General features: G+C 45.4%; 2 protein-coding genes and 1 long non-coding RNA gene across 11 annotated transcripts in view; 2 read left to right on the top strand and 1 right to left on the bottom strand.

Moving 5' to 3' along the window:
- SOS2 (SOS Ras/Rho guanine nucleotide exchange factor 2) overlaps positions 1 to 2,990 on the top strand; it is an 88,476-nt gene extending 85,486 nt beyond the window's left edge. For all 3 annotated transcript variants that reach the window (XM_023624853.2, XM_070242506.1, XM_023624861.2), the window contains 2 exons: positions 347 to 456; positions 1,271 to 2,990. In XM_023624853.2, the coding sequence (XP_023480621.2) occupies positions 347 to 456; positions 1,271 to 1,780 (620 nt within the window). In that variant the 3' untranslated portion in view covers positions 1,781 to 2,990. The remainder of the gene's footprint in view (positions 1 to 346; positions 457 to 1,270) is intronic.
- A 512-nt stretch (positions 2,991 to 3,502) lies between these two features.
- VCPKMT (valosin containing protein lysine methyltransferase) lies at positions 3,503 to 10,280 on the top strand. 6 transcript variants are annotated; one of them, XR_002802256.2, is made up of 7 exons: positions 3,522 to 3,845; positions 3,971 to 4,081; positions 4,251 to 4,323; positions 5,376 to 5,495; positions 6,493 to 6,597; positions 9,186 to 9,475; positions 10,119 to 10,280. XR_002802256.2 is itself a non-coding variant. In XM_023624878.2 (7 exons), the coding sequence occupies exons 1-6, from the start codon at positions 3,580 to 3,582 to the stop codon at positions 9,198 to 9,200; spliced, it is 690 nt and encodes a 229-aa protein (XP_023480646.1). In that variant the 5' UTR covers positions 3,522 to 3,579; the 3' UTR covers positions 9,201 to 9,238; positions 10,119 to 10,280. The 6 variants fall into 6 exon arrangements, 4 of the variants coding, with proteins under 4 accessions (XP_023480639.1, XP_023480646.1, XP_023480653.1 ...); XM_023624878.2 differs by having other exon boundaries at positions 9,186 to 9,238; XM_023624871.2 differs by having other exon boundaries at positions 3,503 to 3,845; positions 9,186 to 10,280.
- LOC138918954 (uncharacterized) lies at positions 9,805 to 15,400 on the bottom strand. Of its 2 annotated transcripts, none has more exons than XR_011428736.1 (3): positions 14,238 to 15,400; positions 12,305 to 12,474; positions 9,805 to 11,731 (listed from the first exon to the last, which is right to left on the bottom strand). It is a non-coding gene; the product is annotated as an uncharacterized lncRNA (long non-coding RNA). The 2 variants fall into 2 exon arrangements; XR_011428735.1 differs by lacking the exon at positions 14,238 to 15,400 and adding an exon at positions 12,552 to 12,802.
- Between the last annotated feature and the right edge of the window lie 728 nt (positions 15,401 to 16,128).

Here is a 16,128-nt window from a genome sequence, read left to right as displayed (position 1 = left end):
TCTCTGTTTATGGAAGATCTTTCTCTGGGAGTTATTACAGTTTATACAAATATGTCTGTTTTGTTTGTTTTACATTAGAAAAAAAGGCTTTTCAGGGAGCAGAATCTCATTATTAATCTTAATTAAATAGTATGTCTTCCTTTAGCTAAAGTACCTACCATGTGCCAGGCACAACCACTGTGCTACGTGCTAGGGATACAAAACAAATACACACTTCTCTCAGAGGGCTTACGGTTGAATGGAGAGGATAGATAAACCAAGTCTGACAGAGTCTACAGCAGATTGAAATTGTTTTGTCTTATGACTGCACTGTGAATTGTGATTAACTCATCTTCTTTACCTCCAGAGTCCTTCTTCAGTTCATGCGGTAGTTTACATAAACTAAGTGACGAGCCCCTGATTCCTCCTCCGCTTCCTCCTCGGAAGAAGTTTGATCACGATGCTTCGAATCCCAAGGTAGTCAACGGGACTTAGGTTTGCCTCAACTTGTTCAGAGTTGTGAATCTTCAGAATAGTGCTTGTTCTTATAAATATGGTTTTTAAATATTTGTGTTGTTTTATTTGAAAAATGTTTTAAATAATTGTTTAATCCTCATAACGCTTTTTCTAAAGAGGCTGGGCAGATTCACAGATAACTCAGAAGAAGTACATTTTCTTTCTGGTAAAGGTGGAAAGAACTTTAGTATTCAAAGCATTCTTCAAACTTTTATGCTGCATCAGAATCACCTGGAAGGCTGTTAAAACCAGATTGCCAGCGTTTCTGATTCAGTAGGTCTGGGGTGGGGCCCAAGAATTTGCATTCTAACAAGTTTCCTGCTCATGCTGCTGGTCCCTGGATCCCACCTGGAGAAGCACTACCCTAAGCCTCACTGGAGAAGCTAGAAGTAAATGGCTGGAAAGCAGAAGCCAGCATGAGTCCTCTTCACATCCTGTCCTTTCACGTCTGCAAAGCTGTGTCTTCTTTTCACTCGCTTGCCTATTATTATATTTAAAATGCATAAGTTTATGAAATGTACATCCGAAGTAAGATAATCTGAGGCGTTATGTTCTAAGATTTCAATTAAAACATCTCATATATAAAAATATTGAAGTGGGCCCGGAATTAAACTGAGAATAATTTACTCATAAATCTGATCATTAAACCAGATTAACCTGTTTTAAGCCTCTGGATTTAACTTGGCACCTAAGAATTTTCAGTCTTTTAAAAACTTTTTCTTACAGACTTTTCAGGAAGAATAGAGGTATAATTTAATTACTTTTTTTTTTTGAGGGAAATATGAAATCTGATGATGACCCTCCTGCTATTCCACCAAGACAACCTCCTCCTCCAAAGGTGAAACCCAGAGTTCCCGCTCCTTCTGGTGCATTTGAGGGGTCTCTGCACAGCCCACCTCCACCGCCGCCCAGAGAGCCTCTTCCTGACACGCCTCCACCGGTTCCCCTTCGGCCTCCAGAACACTTTATAAACTGTCCGTTTAATCTTCAGCCACCTCCCCTGGGACATCTTCACAGAGATCCAGACTGGTTCAGAGACATTAGCACACGACCAGATTCGCCCAACACTCCTCCCAGCACACCGTCTCCACGGGTGCCACGTCGATGCTGTGTGCTCAGTTCTAGTCACAGTAATCTCACTTATCCTCAAGCTCCCCCTGTTCCACCAAGGCAGAATTCAAGCCCTCACCTACCAAAACTGCCACCAAAGACTTACAAACGGGAGCTTTCGCACCCCCCAATGTACAGACTGTCTTTGCTAGAAAACGCGGAAACTCCTCAATGACCTTAGCCATATGTAGTCATTGACACTGGAATGGTATTTGTAAAGTTTTTTTTTAATTTATTCAAAAAAAGGTATAGTATTTTAGTACTTTTTACAAATAATGCTCTTACAAAAATGCTACTGATCAAATAAGCTTTTAAAAATTGGAAAAATAAAAATACAAAAGTCCTTTACCATTATCCTCAGGTGATCAGTAGCATTGCCTTGTCTTGGATCCTCAGTGCTGCCAAAAGGCCAGTATAAAGAATTTCTATTTGCACTGTAGACTCTGCTAACATACGGTTTAAGGTGACATTGATTGCACTGAAAGGGGATAGTGCATTTGTGGAATTTTTCAAATTTGAGTAATAGCTGCCTTTTTAAGGCAGTGAATTTACACAGATATAGGGGGTGTATGGTGTTACTAATTTTTAAACTTCTTTGACCATCTTCTAATTCTTCTAGTTTTTACATCTAGGACAATTGTAAATAACACCCACTGTTCTTAAACTCTTTAATGCCATGTCTTAAATGCCAGAATTTGCTGCTGAAGACAAAAATGAAACATAGAATGAAAATAATAGAATGCACTGTGTTTATTATTTTGTCAAAATGTAAACAAAGACTACCTAACCCAATCATAGAGGAAGAAAGGGCATGTATCTTACTCAGATGTGCCTTTTGTTTTTGCAGACTATGGTGTCTTTAGCTAATGAGTTGCCTATTGTTTTGGAAAACAAAGTTAATATGCCGCGTGTATGTACAGTTTTGTTTATATTGTATATTTAAAGATAATCCTAGTAACCTATATAAATTTAAGTGACTTGAGGCCTATAATACAATCTGCTACTTTACTAATTCATAAATTCAGAGGAAAAGTTTCTTATGGCATAAGAACCAACTGCCTTGCCTTCAAAACTTACTAAGTTTCTCTGTAAATGTTGTGTTAAAATTTTTTTTTAACATTTTTTTTAGATTGGTAATATTTAAACCAGCAGATACTTAAAGCTTTATTAAACTTTTTAATCAGAGAAGTGAGTAAAACTTTTCTTTGCCATTTGGACTCCTTCCTTCCAAGTGAAGAAGGGCGTGTTTTGCTGATAGTGCATAGCAGCGGTTGTGAAACAGCCACAAGCCACGTGGTTTATTGACTGGTCTGTGGCCTTTTACTGTGCTTTGTATCAGAGTTCTTAACAAGATTAATAAACCACCCCAGTCTTACTTTTTAAAAGACTTTTAAAATGTGTTTTCATTATAAGTAACGAGGGGGGAAGATTGTTGAGTTCTGTAGAAATATGTACACACATTTTCAATATTTTGTGCAACTTAAATTACATAATCCCGCGAATTTAAGTGATGTACATTTTAGAGGCATAACTCTGTCTTAACTCTTAAACGCCATCAGCAAGCCTCCAGCCACCATTTTTGTGCATTCGGATGAGCAATCAGGAGCGCTCCAGAAAACTCTTTAACGAGCAGGTTACAGCCGTCCTCGGTGGGGTCTGGGAAGCCGCCTGGATTTAGGGCCGATGGCGACTGCGTCAGTCGGGCTCCACCCAGGTGGAGACGCTCCGAGGCTGGCTTTCTTTTTTAAAGAGCAGACTATAGAACTAGCTTTGCCCGGAAGAGTAACGTGCGCTGTCCCTTCGCGAAGCCACGCTCGTACAGGGGAGAGTCGGGGAGTAGGCGCCCAGCGGCGGGCCCCGCCCAGGACGCCGCCTTCCGGGCTACTCTCTGCGCACGCGCCTCCTGGAAGCGCCGGGCCGCGGGCGGGGCGCGGTGATGACGTCACTGCGCGCGCCGCGTGCTGGGCCGGCGGGATGGCGGCCGCCCGGGAGGCCCCGGTAGAGGATCTGCTGCAGAACTTCGTGCGGGTGCTGGAGAAGCGAGATGGCACGGAGTTGCGCCTCCAGCAGTACGGCTCCGGCGGCGTGGGCTGCGTGGTGTGGGACGCCGCCATCGTCCTCTGTAAATACCTGGAGACGCCCGGGTTCTCCGGCGAGGGCGCCCACGCGCTGAGCCGGCGGTCGGTGCTGGAGCTGGGCTCGGGCACGGGGGCCGTGGGGCTCATGGCCGCCACACTCGGGTAAGCCGCGGGGCGGGAGACCCCCGGGGCGGGGCGACCCCAGGGGCGGGAGACCCCCGAGGCCGGAAGACTCCGGGGCGGGCGACCCCGGGGCCCGCCTCCCCGCCGACCGCGTCGTCTTACAGGGCGGACGTCGTAGTCACCGATCTGGAGGAGTTGCAAGACTTGCTGAAGAGGAACATTAACATGAACAAGCATCTCGTCACCGGTTCTGTTCAAGCCAAGGTACTGAAATGGTTTGTATGGCCTTTCCGCTTGTTTCCAGATAGCCCTTGTAGGCCGCTTGAAATTGCGTTTCACTGCAGCGTGCTTAATACGAAGGAGACGTTCCGGGTGTTGTGTACAAAACAAGAATCTTTTACATTATTAAAGCAACACGTAAAATATTTGGTTGACGTTTTTAAGGGGGGAAGAAACAGAAGACTTTCCTTCTCCTCCGGACTACATACTGATGGCCGACTGCATATACTACGAGGAGGTGAGTACTCAGTGCAGTCTCTTCCTTAAGACCTGCCGCGTTTCCTGGATTCTGAAGCACACATCTCTTCACATTTCAACGTTTCTGAACGCGAGGTATTTGTCCTATAGTTGGTAACACAGTAAAGAGAGAGTAAAGGTCCCAGGGACCACACGTTAATCGTGATTAACATGCAGGCCTGTGAAGCATGTTGAGAAAAGTGCCATGTGCTTTTTACTGGAGGCGTCTGTAAAAAAAAAGGATTTGGCCATCTGGATCTATTATGAAAAGCTAAGATTTCTACTTTTTTTTTTTACTTAGCTATTCCTAGTGAATATGTTAACTGTGACATTGAGAATTAAATTGCATTGTAAAGAATTCATTATTCTATAGCAAGATCTATTAGACTCAGAATGATTTCTTTAAACGGCAGTTTGTATAGCGTTGTGGACATCACCCATTTTCTAAATAATGAGCTTTGAGCCAGCTTATGTTCCTTAGGATCAGACGTGTCTTGTAGGTAAATTGTTGATTGTTTAAATCCCAAATTAAATTAGATTAAATAAAGTTAAATTTTTAAGAGTGAAGTCAATTCCATTTGTTTTCCCATGGGAACTCCAAAATGCATTCACTTGAATCCTTTCTTTGGAAACTGAAATCAATACAATGGTTGATTAGTTAAGAGGAGTTTACCAATCATTAGTTAGAGAGCTTTGACTGCATGTACTTTGTTGGATGATTCAAAGATGGATAAATTGTAGGGGAGTTATAATTACCCCCACCACCTCCCCTACCCCTTTTTATAGTAAAAATATAAAATTTTTAAAGTCATAAACAAAAACCGTTAAGTTCGCGCACTCCACTTTGGTGGCCCAGGGTTTTGCCAGTTTGGATCCTGGACGCGGACGTGGCACCACTCATCAGGCCATGCTGAGGCAGCATCCTACATGCCACAACTAGAAGGACCCACAACTGAAAAATACAACTATGTACCGGGGGGCTTTGGGGAGAAAAAGGAAAAGTAAAATCTTTAAAGCAAAAAAAACCCAAAAACCGTATTCCTTTTTCAACAGTCTTTGGAGCCATTGTTGAAAACTCTAAAAGATCTCAGTGGATCTGAGACTTGTATTATATGTTGTTATGAACAAAGAACGATGGGAAAAAATCCAGAAATCGAGAGAAAATATTTTGAGGTGAGTTCTGCACTCGGTCTGTCCTTGCAGTGCCCATGCTTCAGGAGGGCTCTGTGATGTGTGCAAGTGCACTGCGGTCATTCTGAGTGGGAAACCCTCTCCTGTGACCCCAAGGAGAGGCTCCTTCACAGCCTGCCCTTCATCTTTTCTCATCATCTATTTATTTTTCTTTTCTCGTTAATTGATCTGGTATGTGCAGAACAATGTAAAATAATAATGCTGACACCTTGTCTCTTCTGAGGAAGTGTCCAGTGTTTCTTTATTAAACATGATGCTGGCCTTTGGGAACATAATAGTGATGTATGTATTACTTTTGGAGAATATATCATAGAAACATGATAATGTGGTATGGTTTACTTCTGTGTTTTCCTCTACATCTTTATAAAAGCTTTGACCAAGATATTCTATTTATTTTCAGGGGTTTTTCTTTTTCTTTTTCTTTTGAAATAAAGACTCAAAGGAAGTTGCAAAAGTAGTACATAGAGCCCCATGTACCTTTCACCCATCTGCCCCCAGTGGTCCCCCAGACCCTTTTTATGGGCAAAAATCTGTCACGTTACAAGTGACTCCCTGAGGGTACGTCTCTACAGCCCTGCAGTTTTATCCACTGAAAGGACTGCTTTTGTTAAATGAGAAAGTAATTATAAGACTCTCTTAGGTATATGCTAAAATGGTTTTTTATTTTCGTGTTTTTCTTGAATATGAAGAATCTTAACTTTTGAAACTGTATAGTTGAAAATGTTGTGTTATACAGTTTCAGTTGAGTTAAAACATGTAAAATGCACGTATATCAAGTGGTGGGCTCAGTTGTCCATATGTGTACACCCAGCAACCACTGCCTGACATAAAGATAGGGAACGTTTTCTGTCTGTAGGACCTGAGAGGCTCCACATGCCCCTTCCCCGTCAGTGCTCCGCCAGAGGCAATCACCCTTCTGACTGTCCCTCAGGATAGCTTCTGCGATTGAACTTGAAGTATATCTCTTTTAAATTTATAGCTCCTTCAACTGGACTTTGACTTTGAAAAAATTCCTTTGGAAAAACATGATGAGGAATATCGAAGCGAAGATATTCATATTTTATACATCAGAAAGAAAAAATCGGTAAGTACATTCTGGGCTTTTCATCCTCTGGGAGATTTCATCAGCCGGCAGCTGTCTCAGCCCGTGTGTGGTGTAGACGTTGATTCTGGTGTGGGTAAACACTGGCTTTGAGCACCAGCTCTCACTGTTAAGATCTCTTTCCTGGCCTCGGGTTCTTCCTCTACAACACAGCACGCCTTTTTTCTAAAGGTGCCGTCCGGCTGTGAATTACTTTGTAATTGGGCATTACCTCCAACAATACTTTAGCTGTTTATAAGGTTTTGTTTTCTCAGAGATTTTAAAATACCAGTTCTGACCTTTGTGAACTTTCTCCAACCATTCAGATTTTTTTTTTTTTTTTTTAAAGATTTTATTTTTTCCTCTTTCTCCCCAAAGCCCCCCGGTACATTGTTGTATATTCTTCGTTGTGGGTCCTTCTAGTTGTGGCATGTGGGACGCCACCCCAGCGTGGCCCGATGAGCAGTGCCATATCCGCGCCCAGGACCCGAACCAACGAAACACTGGGCCGCCTGCAGCAGAGCACACAAACTCAACCACTCGGCCACGGGGCCAGCCCCAACCATTCAGATTTTTTTAATAGTCAAAGTAAAAAATATAACAAGGCCGATCTATCTAATAAAGAAAAATGCACTCAGATAGAATTGATGTATGTCGCCTTTTTGTTGCTTTCTGTACCTGTTATAACAGCTGCATTTTATGCAGGTTGCCTCTGCGATGCCTAGAGTTTGAGCCTCTGGAAAGAATTGTGTCCCATCTGTCTGTGTGTCCCCAGCACCTCTTTTGTGTATGTGACTGTGTAAGGCAGGGATATGGTCGATTTTATGAATTAAGGCTGCAGAATATAAGAAGTCCCGCTTGTTTCTGTTATCTTTGCTTTGATTGAATTTGTTTGTGATGGAGTTTCTTGATTATGTGAGTTCTGGCCAAAAGCAAATAACCTGTAATTTGGGGATCGAGACTAGGTGTAGGACCATAAGGAAAGAAGAGCAGTGTGATAGTAATTCAGGTCAGCTGACTTTTATGTGGCGTGGTGCTGGAGATAGAAAGACACGTAAAAAATGCCCTATGCCTTAAAGGATCCAGTTTTAGCTGAAGCTGTTGTGTAGTTTTAAAAGTAGAAGTTGTTTGAGGCATGAAGATTTCGTTTCCTAAATATAAGGACTTTTTTTTTTTTCCGCAAAGAATCATTTCTTTTTCAAAAAATTTGAGATACCATAAAATTCACCCTTTTAAAGTGTACAATTCAGTGGTGGTTAGTACATTCACGAAGTTGCACGACCATCTCCACTCTCTAACTTCAAACGTTTTCATCACCCCAGAAAGAAACCCCATACTCATTAGCAGTTACTTCCTATTCCTGCTTTCTTCCCGTTGCCAGTCCCTGGCAACCACCGATCTACTTTGTGTCTATGGATTTGACTGTTCTGAACATTTCATATAAATGGAACCACACACTCCGTGGCTTCTTGTGTCTGGCGCCTTTCCCTCAGCACAGTGTTTTCAGGCTTCATCCATGTTGTATCGTGCAGGAGCACTTCACTCCTCCTTATAGTCAAATGATATTCCTTTGTATGGATACACCACACCTTATCAATCCGTTCGCCAGTCAGTGGACATTTTGGTTGTTTCCATTTCTTGGCTGTAATAAATAATGTTGCTATGCATATTTCTGTACACATTTTTGTGTGACATAATGTTTTCAAATCTCCTGGGTATATACCTAGAGTAGAAGTGCTGGGTCATGTGGGAACTCTGTTTAACTTTTTGAGCAATTGTCGAACTGTTCCAAAGCTGCTGTACCATTTTACATTCCTATGAGCGATGTCTGAGGGTTCCGGTTTCTTCATATCCTCACCAGCACTTGTCATTGTCCATCTTTTTTTGAGTATAGCCATCTTAGTAGGTATGAAATGATATCTCATTGTGGTATATTTTCATTTCCCTAGTGACTAATGATGTTGAGTATCTTTTCATGTGCTTATTGGCCTTTTGTACATCTTTGCAGACATACTGTGCCCATTTTTAAATTGAGTTGTCTTTTTACTGTTGAGTTGTGAGAGTTCTTTATGTATTGTGGATACTGGACCCTCAGCAGACACATGACTTCCAAATACTTCCTCTCATCCTGGGGGTTGTCATCTTTTTTTTTTTTCCCCCCCTGCTTTTATCTCCCCAAATGCCCCCAGTACATAGTTGTAAATTATAGTTGCGGGTCCTTCTAGTTGTGGCATGTGGGACACCACCTCAGCATGGCCTGACAAGCAGTGCCATGTCCGCACCCAGGATCCAAACCCTGGGCCGCCGAAGCAGAGTACGCGAACCTACCCACTCGGCCCGGAGGCCGGCCCCTCATTTTTTTGATAGTAAGCCCTCTGAAGCACAGGGGTTTTAATTTTGACGATGTCTGGTGTCTTTGTGTTTTCTTTGGTTGCTTGTGCATTAGGTATCAGTGGAAAAAACCATCTCTAAGCGTTATGCATGATTGTTCATTGGGATTGCATTTAGCCATTACTCGGTCTATTACCTAGTATTAAGTACCTGGTAAATACTTAACTTCTGATAAGAAATCAATTTTTTTCTTCCTGCAGAAATTTCCATCGTGAAAACTTTAATCATCTCACCCAAGCCTCTAACAACCTGGGTAAGCTAAAGATGTGAATGGAGCATGTGAAAACAGCATGGGAAGATTGCGTTCACAGATTTTTTCCAGCATGTCCTTCAAGACCCGCTATATAGACGACGACCACCACGGGCTGGCTGTGATAGGAAGATGCCTGCGGGCCTGAAATCCGGCTTCATTTACTTTTAGCTCGGCATCAAGTTCTGTCTGAAAGCAGCACTGTATGTCAGTCCCTCCTCAAATAAAATCGGTGTTGAGGTGAGCCTGAAGTCTGCCAGAGGCCAGCGGAGAAGCGGGGTTGACCTGCCGCTTCCTCAGCAAACTAGAGATAAATTGATCGATCTCTAAAGGGTTGTCTATTACTGCGTAACAATGTTTAAACTCAAACCAGTACATTTTAGTTTGTCTTCAAGATAGATACATTTAAAAGGGGGTTTTCATTGTAACGTAATTATGCGGTGGTTTTGTCATATGTATCTTCCACTTCATTGCTTTTAAGATAGCTTTAATATTTAAGGGTTCTTTTACTTAAGAAATACTGAAAATATTGTTTTGTGTACTTACGTTGGCCACAGTTTTCTTTTCCTCCACCATGCATGTCTCTGTGAGTTAGAGAGTCATTGATACTGGGTGCGTTGGGAAGACTGAAAGTGAAATCAGGAGATCGGGAGGGGGCCGAGGTAGGTTTACAAGATTTTTATTTGAGAAAGGAGTGAGAACAAAAGCCCCGTTTCAGGCTCGTGCACTTGTGTGGCTCATGCACTTTCCCTCGTGTATATCTTCCAGGAAAGTGGGGCTGAAATCTCTGGTGTTAACTGGTTTACGTGAAACAGAGAAAGGTTTTTAAATAACTGAAATGTGGTTCTGTACACATTCACCAAATGATTTGGATTTTGTGTAGTCTGTTTTAGGTGTGATAATCTGCGCACAGGCTGGTCTGTCAGGGACTTGAGTCTCGCTGGTTCTGAAGAGGAGTGGAACCTGGCCGGAATTCTTGTGCTCACAGGCGCGGGTGCATGGTGGTGGCACGTTTTATGTGTTAAAATAAACATCGTTTTTGAGATCCTGTGACTTTGTGAATGTTTCAGAAATAGCTTTGAAGAAAATGAACATGTAAAGCAGGTGACTGCTTTCCAGAAAGAGCAAAAGCAGCCCTAATTAGAGAAATTTAGGATCAAAGTCAAGAGAAAGTTCTTTCCTTCAGGCTTACTTCAGTCTTTAAAGTTTGTTTTGCTGTTCCTTTTCAAAGTGCTTTGTTCGTACGCCTTTAGCATTCCATTAAGCAGTTTACTAAGCAGTTAGTGTAGCCTCGATCTATGATCCTTTGTTAGTTACAGGTAGCACCAGCTTTTATTAGTGAAGTCTTAGGACAAATGACCACTTTCTAGCTTGTTCCATGACTTTATGGAACTTGTAAAAGTGAGCTTGACATCGATCAGCTGCAGTTGTCCACCCAGATTCCACAGGCCCCTTTTCACCCTCCTCCCTTTGACATCCCTGTACGAATGTCATACGGCTCCTGTGCCTCGGACTGGTGCGCCAGAGCCTCCTGGGGGTCAGCCTCTGTGCCGTCACCAGAATCACACCTGTGCTTGTGTGTGCTTCCTCCCCTTCCCTGTCCACTCCCCACTCCCTGACTCGGCTTATCACCTCCTTCCTAAGTCACCTGCATTTGTTCATTGCTGTCTGTGTCTGGGAACTGACCTAAGTTACTAATTTAAAGAGTTAAGTGATTTATGAGAGAAGGTCAAATGGGATTTTTTTTTCCTATTCTGCAATAAAGCCAAAACAGAAGTTAACAGGTGCCCAGTCCCCAGGTCCCAAGATCACAGAGCCATTTTAGGACAGGGAGCACTGCAGCCCTCGCTGAGGGTGCCAGTTCTTGCAGCACGCCCTGTCACTGGCCGCGCCCCCAAGCCTGGGCAGGCCTGGCAAAGGACTCCCTTGAGGAGAGCATCTTGGGGAGTGGGGCTTGGTCCTTTGGGCTCTCATGAGGGAGGGAACTGCATCTGCACTCAGAGACCCCAGGAGGGAGGCCAGGGGAATAATTCAAGATTCAGGATGCCTCCAAGAAGGGAAGACCAGCTTCTTTCCACCTGGGTGGGGGCGTGTACCCAGCAGATGAGTGCGTTTGTTGCTTTATTGCAGAGCATGAGAATGGGATCTGAGAGGTAACCTGGGGACTGTCAGCAGAGGCTCTGCAGGTGCATCCTGCCAGCCGGAGAGGTGATAGGCCAGTTGGGGGCTGGAGGACTCCGGCAGCATGTTAAAAGGCAGGTGCAACAGATGAGCGAGGTGTGATGCCACCAGCTGGGGGATCAGCCAGAACACAGCCAACTCAAATCTCAAGGGGCTGCCAGTGCTGAGGGACGAGCCTTCTGTCCTCCAGGCGAGGGGAGGTTGCCACTGTGCACAGTGAAACCCATAGGCCACTTAGCGGAAGGCAGTTACAGCCAGTTAGGGAGCCCCCGCCGTAAGTCAGTGTTTCTCAGCCGGGGCTGCACCTGGGATCACCTGGAAAGGCAGATGCAAACAGAAGCCCTGTTAGGCCCCAGCCCAGCCCAGTGAAATCAGCAGCACGGTATTTTTGTTAAAGAGCTCCAGACAGTCTTTGTGTTTAGCCTAAACTGAGAACCATTGCAATAAGGAAACCTAACATCGACTTCCAAGGGGAGAGAGCAGAGGGAGGAGAAATAGAAAGGTGCACCGTCCGCGATGAGAGTGGGCCGCCACTGCAGGGGAGGGAGAGCTGTGAAGCGATGTGGAACCTACGAAATAGGAGGCTTTAAAATAAACAGGGCTGGGCTCTAGAAGCTATTGAAATACTGGAAATTTAGAGAATCTGCCCAGAAGGCAGAGGTGATGCAACAAGGAGAGGGGAATTCAGTCGCTGGAAGAGCACTGTCGCAGGCGTGTCCCCACGACAGGAGTCTCCTCTACTGCGGGTCATAACCGCGGGTCCACGGGTCACGTTTGGTGAGCCTGGGAGTGGAGTTAGGTTATTCTTAGTTATTTTCAGAAGTATTAATAATCCAGAATGACTGTTAGTGGGGTTTTTACACAGCATACCTTTTTAATTTTTCTTACCCTTTTCCTTGAAAGTGTCCTTGTTAAATGATGCCAAATACAATATTAACTCAGACTGTTGATAGCGTTTTCATTGAAGACTTGGGTCATGGAACTATGACTGTTGTCCCAAAGGTTCCCTGTAGATGGCGTTGCCTGACCTTGTCTTTGAAGGGTCAATAGCAAGGAAGCTGTTAAAATATTTTGAAATGGAATCACACTTGCATTTTAAAGATGAACTAAATGAGACTTTACAGAATCAACCTACCTATCGTGAGTTCCTTTCGAAGCATAACACGGTTATCTTAGTCCGTTCAGGCCGCTGTAACAAAATACCGCAGACAGGTACCTTATGAACGACAGACATTTGCCACTCCCAGTTCTGGAGGCTGGGTTGTTAGAACAAGATCAAGGCCCGCGTCCTCACAGGCAGCTGTCTCTCATGTAACTCCATGGCGGAGGGGCGCGGGATCTCCCTGGGGTCTCTGACAGGGCACTCGGCCCCTTTGCCAGAGCTCCACCCTCATGTCCTTTCACCTCCCAAGAGGCCCCACCTCCGGGTACGGTCACATTAGGGGACTGGGTCTCAGCAGACGGGCTTGCAGACCGTCGTAACAGTGTGAGCGAAGCTGGATTTTGTTTCTTATTTAATTGTATCTGATTTATCCTTCTGTCCATTGCATTCGGATAGACCTTTGGAATTTTCGAGTGTCATTCATAAAGCTACATAAATTGTAACTCATAAACCATCTCTCTGCTATCGGTATCTTCTTTGAGAGAGAGAGACGGACGTATAAGAGGCTAAATTAGTTCAAGTTCCGAAAAGTAAATTCACCTTGAAAGGAACCTTTTATATTACGCATGATTTTACATCTGAGCCCTTGAAACGTCTGATTAACTTTAATTAGTTTTCAGAGCAGTGTGCCTTCCTCACCAGAGTGGTATGCAGCTTTTACGTCAGGCTTTCGCCACTTCTGATCCTGGGCGCGGACATGGCACCACTCATCAGGCCACTTGAGTCGGCGTCCCACATGCCACAACTAGAAGGACCCACAACTAAAAATATACAACTGTGTACTGGGGGGATTTGGGGAGAAAAAGAAGAAAATAAAAAGAAGACTGGCAACGGATGTTAGCTCAGGTGCCAATCTTAAAAAAAATATGTTAGAGCAGGGCTGGACCAGTGGCACAGCGGTTAAGTGCACACGTTCCACTTTGGCGGCCCGGGGTTCACTAGTTCAGATCCCGGACGTGGACATGGCACCACTCAGCAAGCCATGCTGTGGCAGACGTCCCACATATAAAGTAGAGGAAGATGGGCATGGATGTTAGCTCAGGGCCAGTCTTCCTCAGCAAAAAGAGGAGGATTGGCGGCAGACCTTGGCTCAGGGCTAATCTTCCTCAAAATAAAAAAAAAAAAATGTTAGAGCAAATTAATCTCTACAACAATTTTTTCTCACGTGCATTCTGAAAACAGTGTCAGAGCACAGGCCGTGAGACCTGATGTCTGGATTTGAGTCCCAGTTCTGCATTTACTAGCTGTGTGACCTTGAGGAAGTTACTTAAACTCTCTGTACCTCTGCTTCCTCGTATGTAAGGTGAGGATCCTCATAGTATCTCCTCAGGGTTTGCTGTGGGGATTAAGTCAGTTTAACACATGCAGTGCCCTTAGGTGCTGGACGTGGTCAGCGTTCAGTAGATGCTGTGATGACCGTTGGGGGCATTACTTGACATGTGGGGCCTGGGGAAGTGTGTGCAATGAAATCGATTTGATCTGTGTTGCAGTGTGAATTCTGGGTACCTTTTTGCAAATACGGACCCATGTAAACGGCTCCCGGTCATGGTGGGAATGGCACCTGGGTTGGGAGGAGGTTGAGAACCCGGCTCTGCAGGACTTGTATTTGAACAAGTAAGCAATTTTAGAAAGAAAAAGAAAATACGGCGGAAGACAAACCTTTGCCTGCTTCATTGTTACAGTTCTGAAGCAAATTCCATGAGCATTCCAAGGCCGGTAGAGAGGAAATCCTCACCAGACGGTGCAGGCGCCTGGGCCTGCCGGCTGCAGCGCCAAGGGTAGCCTCCCAGCTCCTGGGCTGCTTCCTGCTGTGGTTCTGCCCTCTGTTCAGCTGAGGCCGGTTGGTAGCAGCGGATCAGAGTACAGCAGCAGGTCATTTTCCCGCAGTCGGGGACTGTGTCCACACAACGGTGTGCAGAGTTGAGATGTACTGACTCACAGAGCAAGAGGACACTCAGACGCTTCTGTGGCAGCTGCCTCCTTTTCCATGAGGCAGGGGCTGGGCTCCGCTGGCCCCTCAGGCTGACTGTGTCTGTACCGCAGACAAGGCGAGAGCCAGAGCCTTGACTCGTGTCTGCGCCGCCCTGCCCCTGTGAAGTGGTGCATGTGCTTTGCTGCATTATATTAAACTTTCAAGGCCTTTCTGCTTTCAACTGATGGAAAAGATTGTCATGAACACTAAGTAGCTGGTCTTAATTTTTGGAAACGTTTATTGCTTACCTATAATATCCTCACTCTAATGAAGAATAAGTTCATACTTTTTACTGTTCACAAGGTTGAAAACAATGATATTTCTTCCTCGCAAAACAAAATTAAGACCCCTGAAAAAAGAGATGTGGCTCTTAGAGGCGTCGCTGTGGGACGGTCAGCAAACTGCCTCGTGTTGTCGCTCTGCTGCAGCCCCACTGGCCGGCTGGTAAACCCTCCGTGGCCAGTGCTCGTGGACGCCCGGACACCCGGGTGGCTTTTCAGAGTTAACTTTCATTGTGATTCGTTAATCTGTTGCAGTCCAGCACGGAGCAGTCTGGTTCCAGGCCCGCGCTGGCTCCGCGCCGCTCTGAGAAATCACTGCCGGAGTGACGTCTACAACCAGGCAGGCCGTGTGTCCCGTGCAGTCCCTGCCCTCTTCCCTCAGGAGGCGCTGGAAGCCCGCTCGTGCTGCACACACGGCACAGCTGTGTGCTGGGGGCTCCAGCTACAAACAGCGCGTTTTATAAACCAAAACTTAGACGAGCCCCTCTACACTGATGTTCAGAGAGCGAGCGAGCGAGCGAGGAATCATTTCATGGCCTCGAGTTCACTTCGAACAGAGGCCTGGGCTCCTGAAACGGAAAAACAGGAAAAACAAGTTCCCCACTCCCACAGATAATAAATGTTTAACCAGAGAACGTCTTTGGATTTCACTGACATTTGTGAATGTAGGTACAATCATGTGCTTTTAAAATAGCCATCTTCTTTCTAAATCTTGTCAGAAGGATTTAAAGAAAATTCTCCTGTTGACAACTCTCTTTTCACTCTCAGGAAGTGTCTGACTCCGCAGTCAGTCTGTTGCTCTGTCTGAAGCAAGCGTCTGGCTGTTAACCTGGGGGTCCAGGGAGCGGGAGGAGCAGCAGGGGCCCGTGTGGGCGGCGGGAGCAGCGCTGCGGGACCCCAGCTCGGCTCTAAATCCACCGCCCACCCTCTACTCACTGGGCTCCAACGTTCTGTTTCTCTCTTAAGGAATCGCCCCCTGTCTAGCCGTGTGTCCTTGGGCAAGTTCGACTCTGAATGTTAGTATCCCTTCTGTAAATGAGGACTCTCCCCACTGGGCAGCCTGTGGTGGTGGCCGAACCAGATGCTGCACGGGCACGAGGGCGAGAAGAAGCCGTCTCCCCAGCAGGGGCCTCAACTGCTCCTCTGGGAATTCAGACCAGTCACTCCTCACAAACGAGAGGCCGTCCTGCGTAAACAGGAGGTGAGGTGGCCCAGGACACGCAGACAAAAGCCCCCACCGCCACAGGGGAGGGATTCCAGGCGGAGCAGCGTGCCCATCATCTACTTTCACGTCCCA

The sequence above is a fragment of the Equus caballus genome, chromosome 1 (genome assembly GCF_041296265.1).
Source record: "Equus caballus isolate H_3958 breed thoroughbred chromosome 1, TB-T2T, whole genome shotgun sequence".
In the NCBI taxonomy this organism is placed as follows: Eukaryota; Metazoa; Chordata; class Mammalia; order Perissodactyla; family Equidae; genus Equus; species Equus caballus.
Note: the sequence above shows the minus strand (reverse complement) of the source record. Positions and strands in the feature narration are given on the sequence as shown.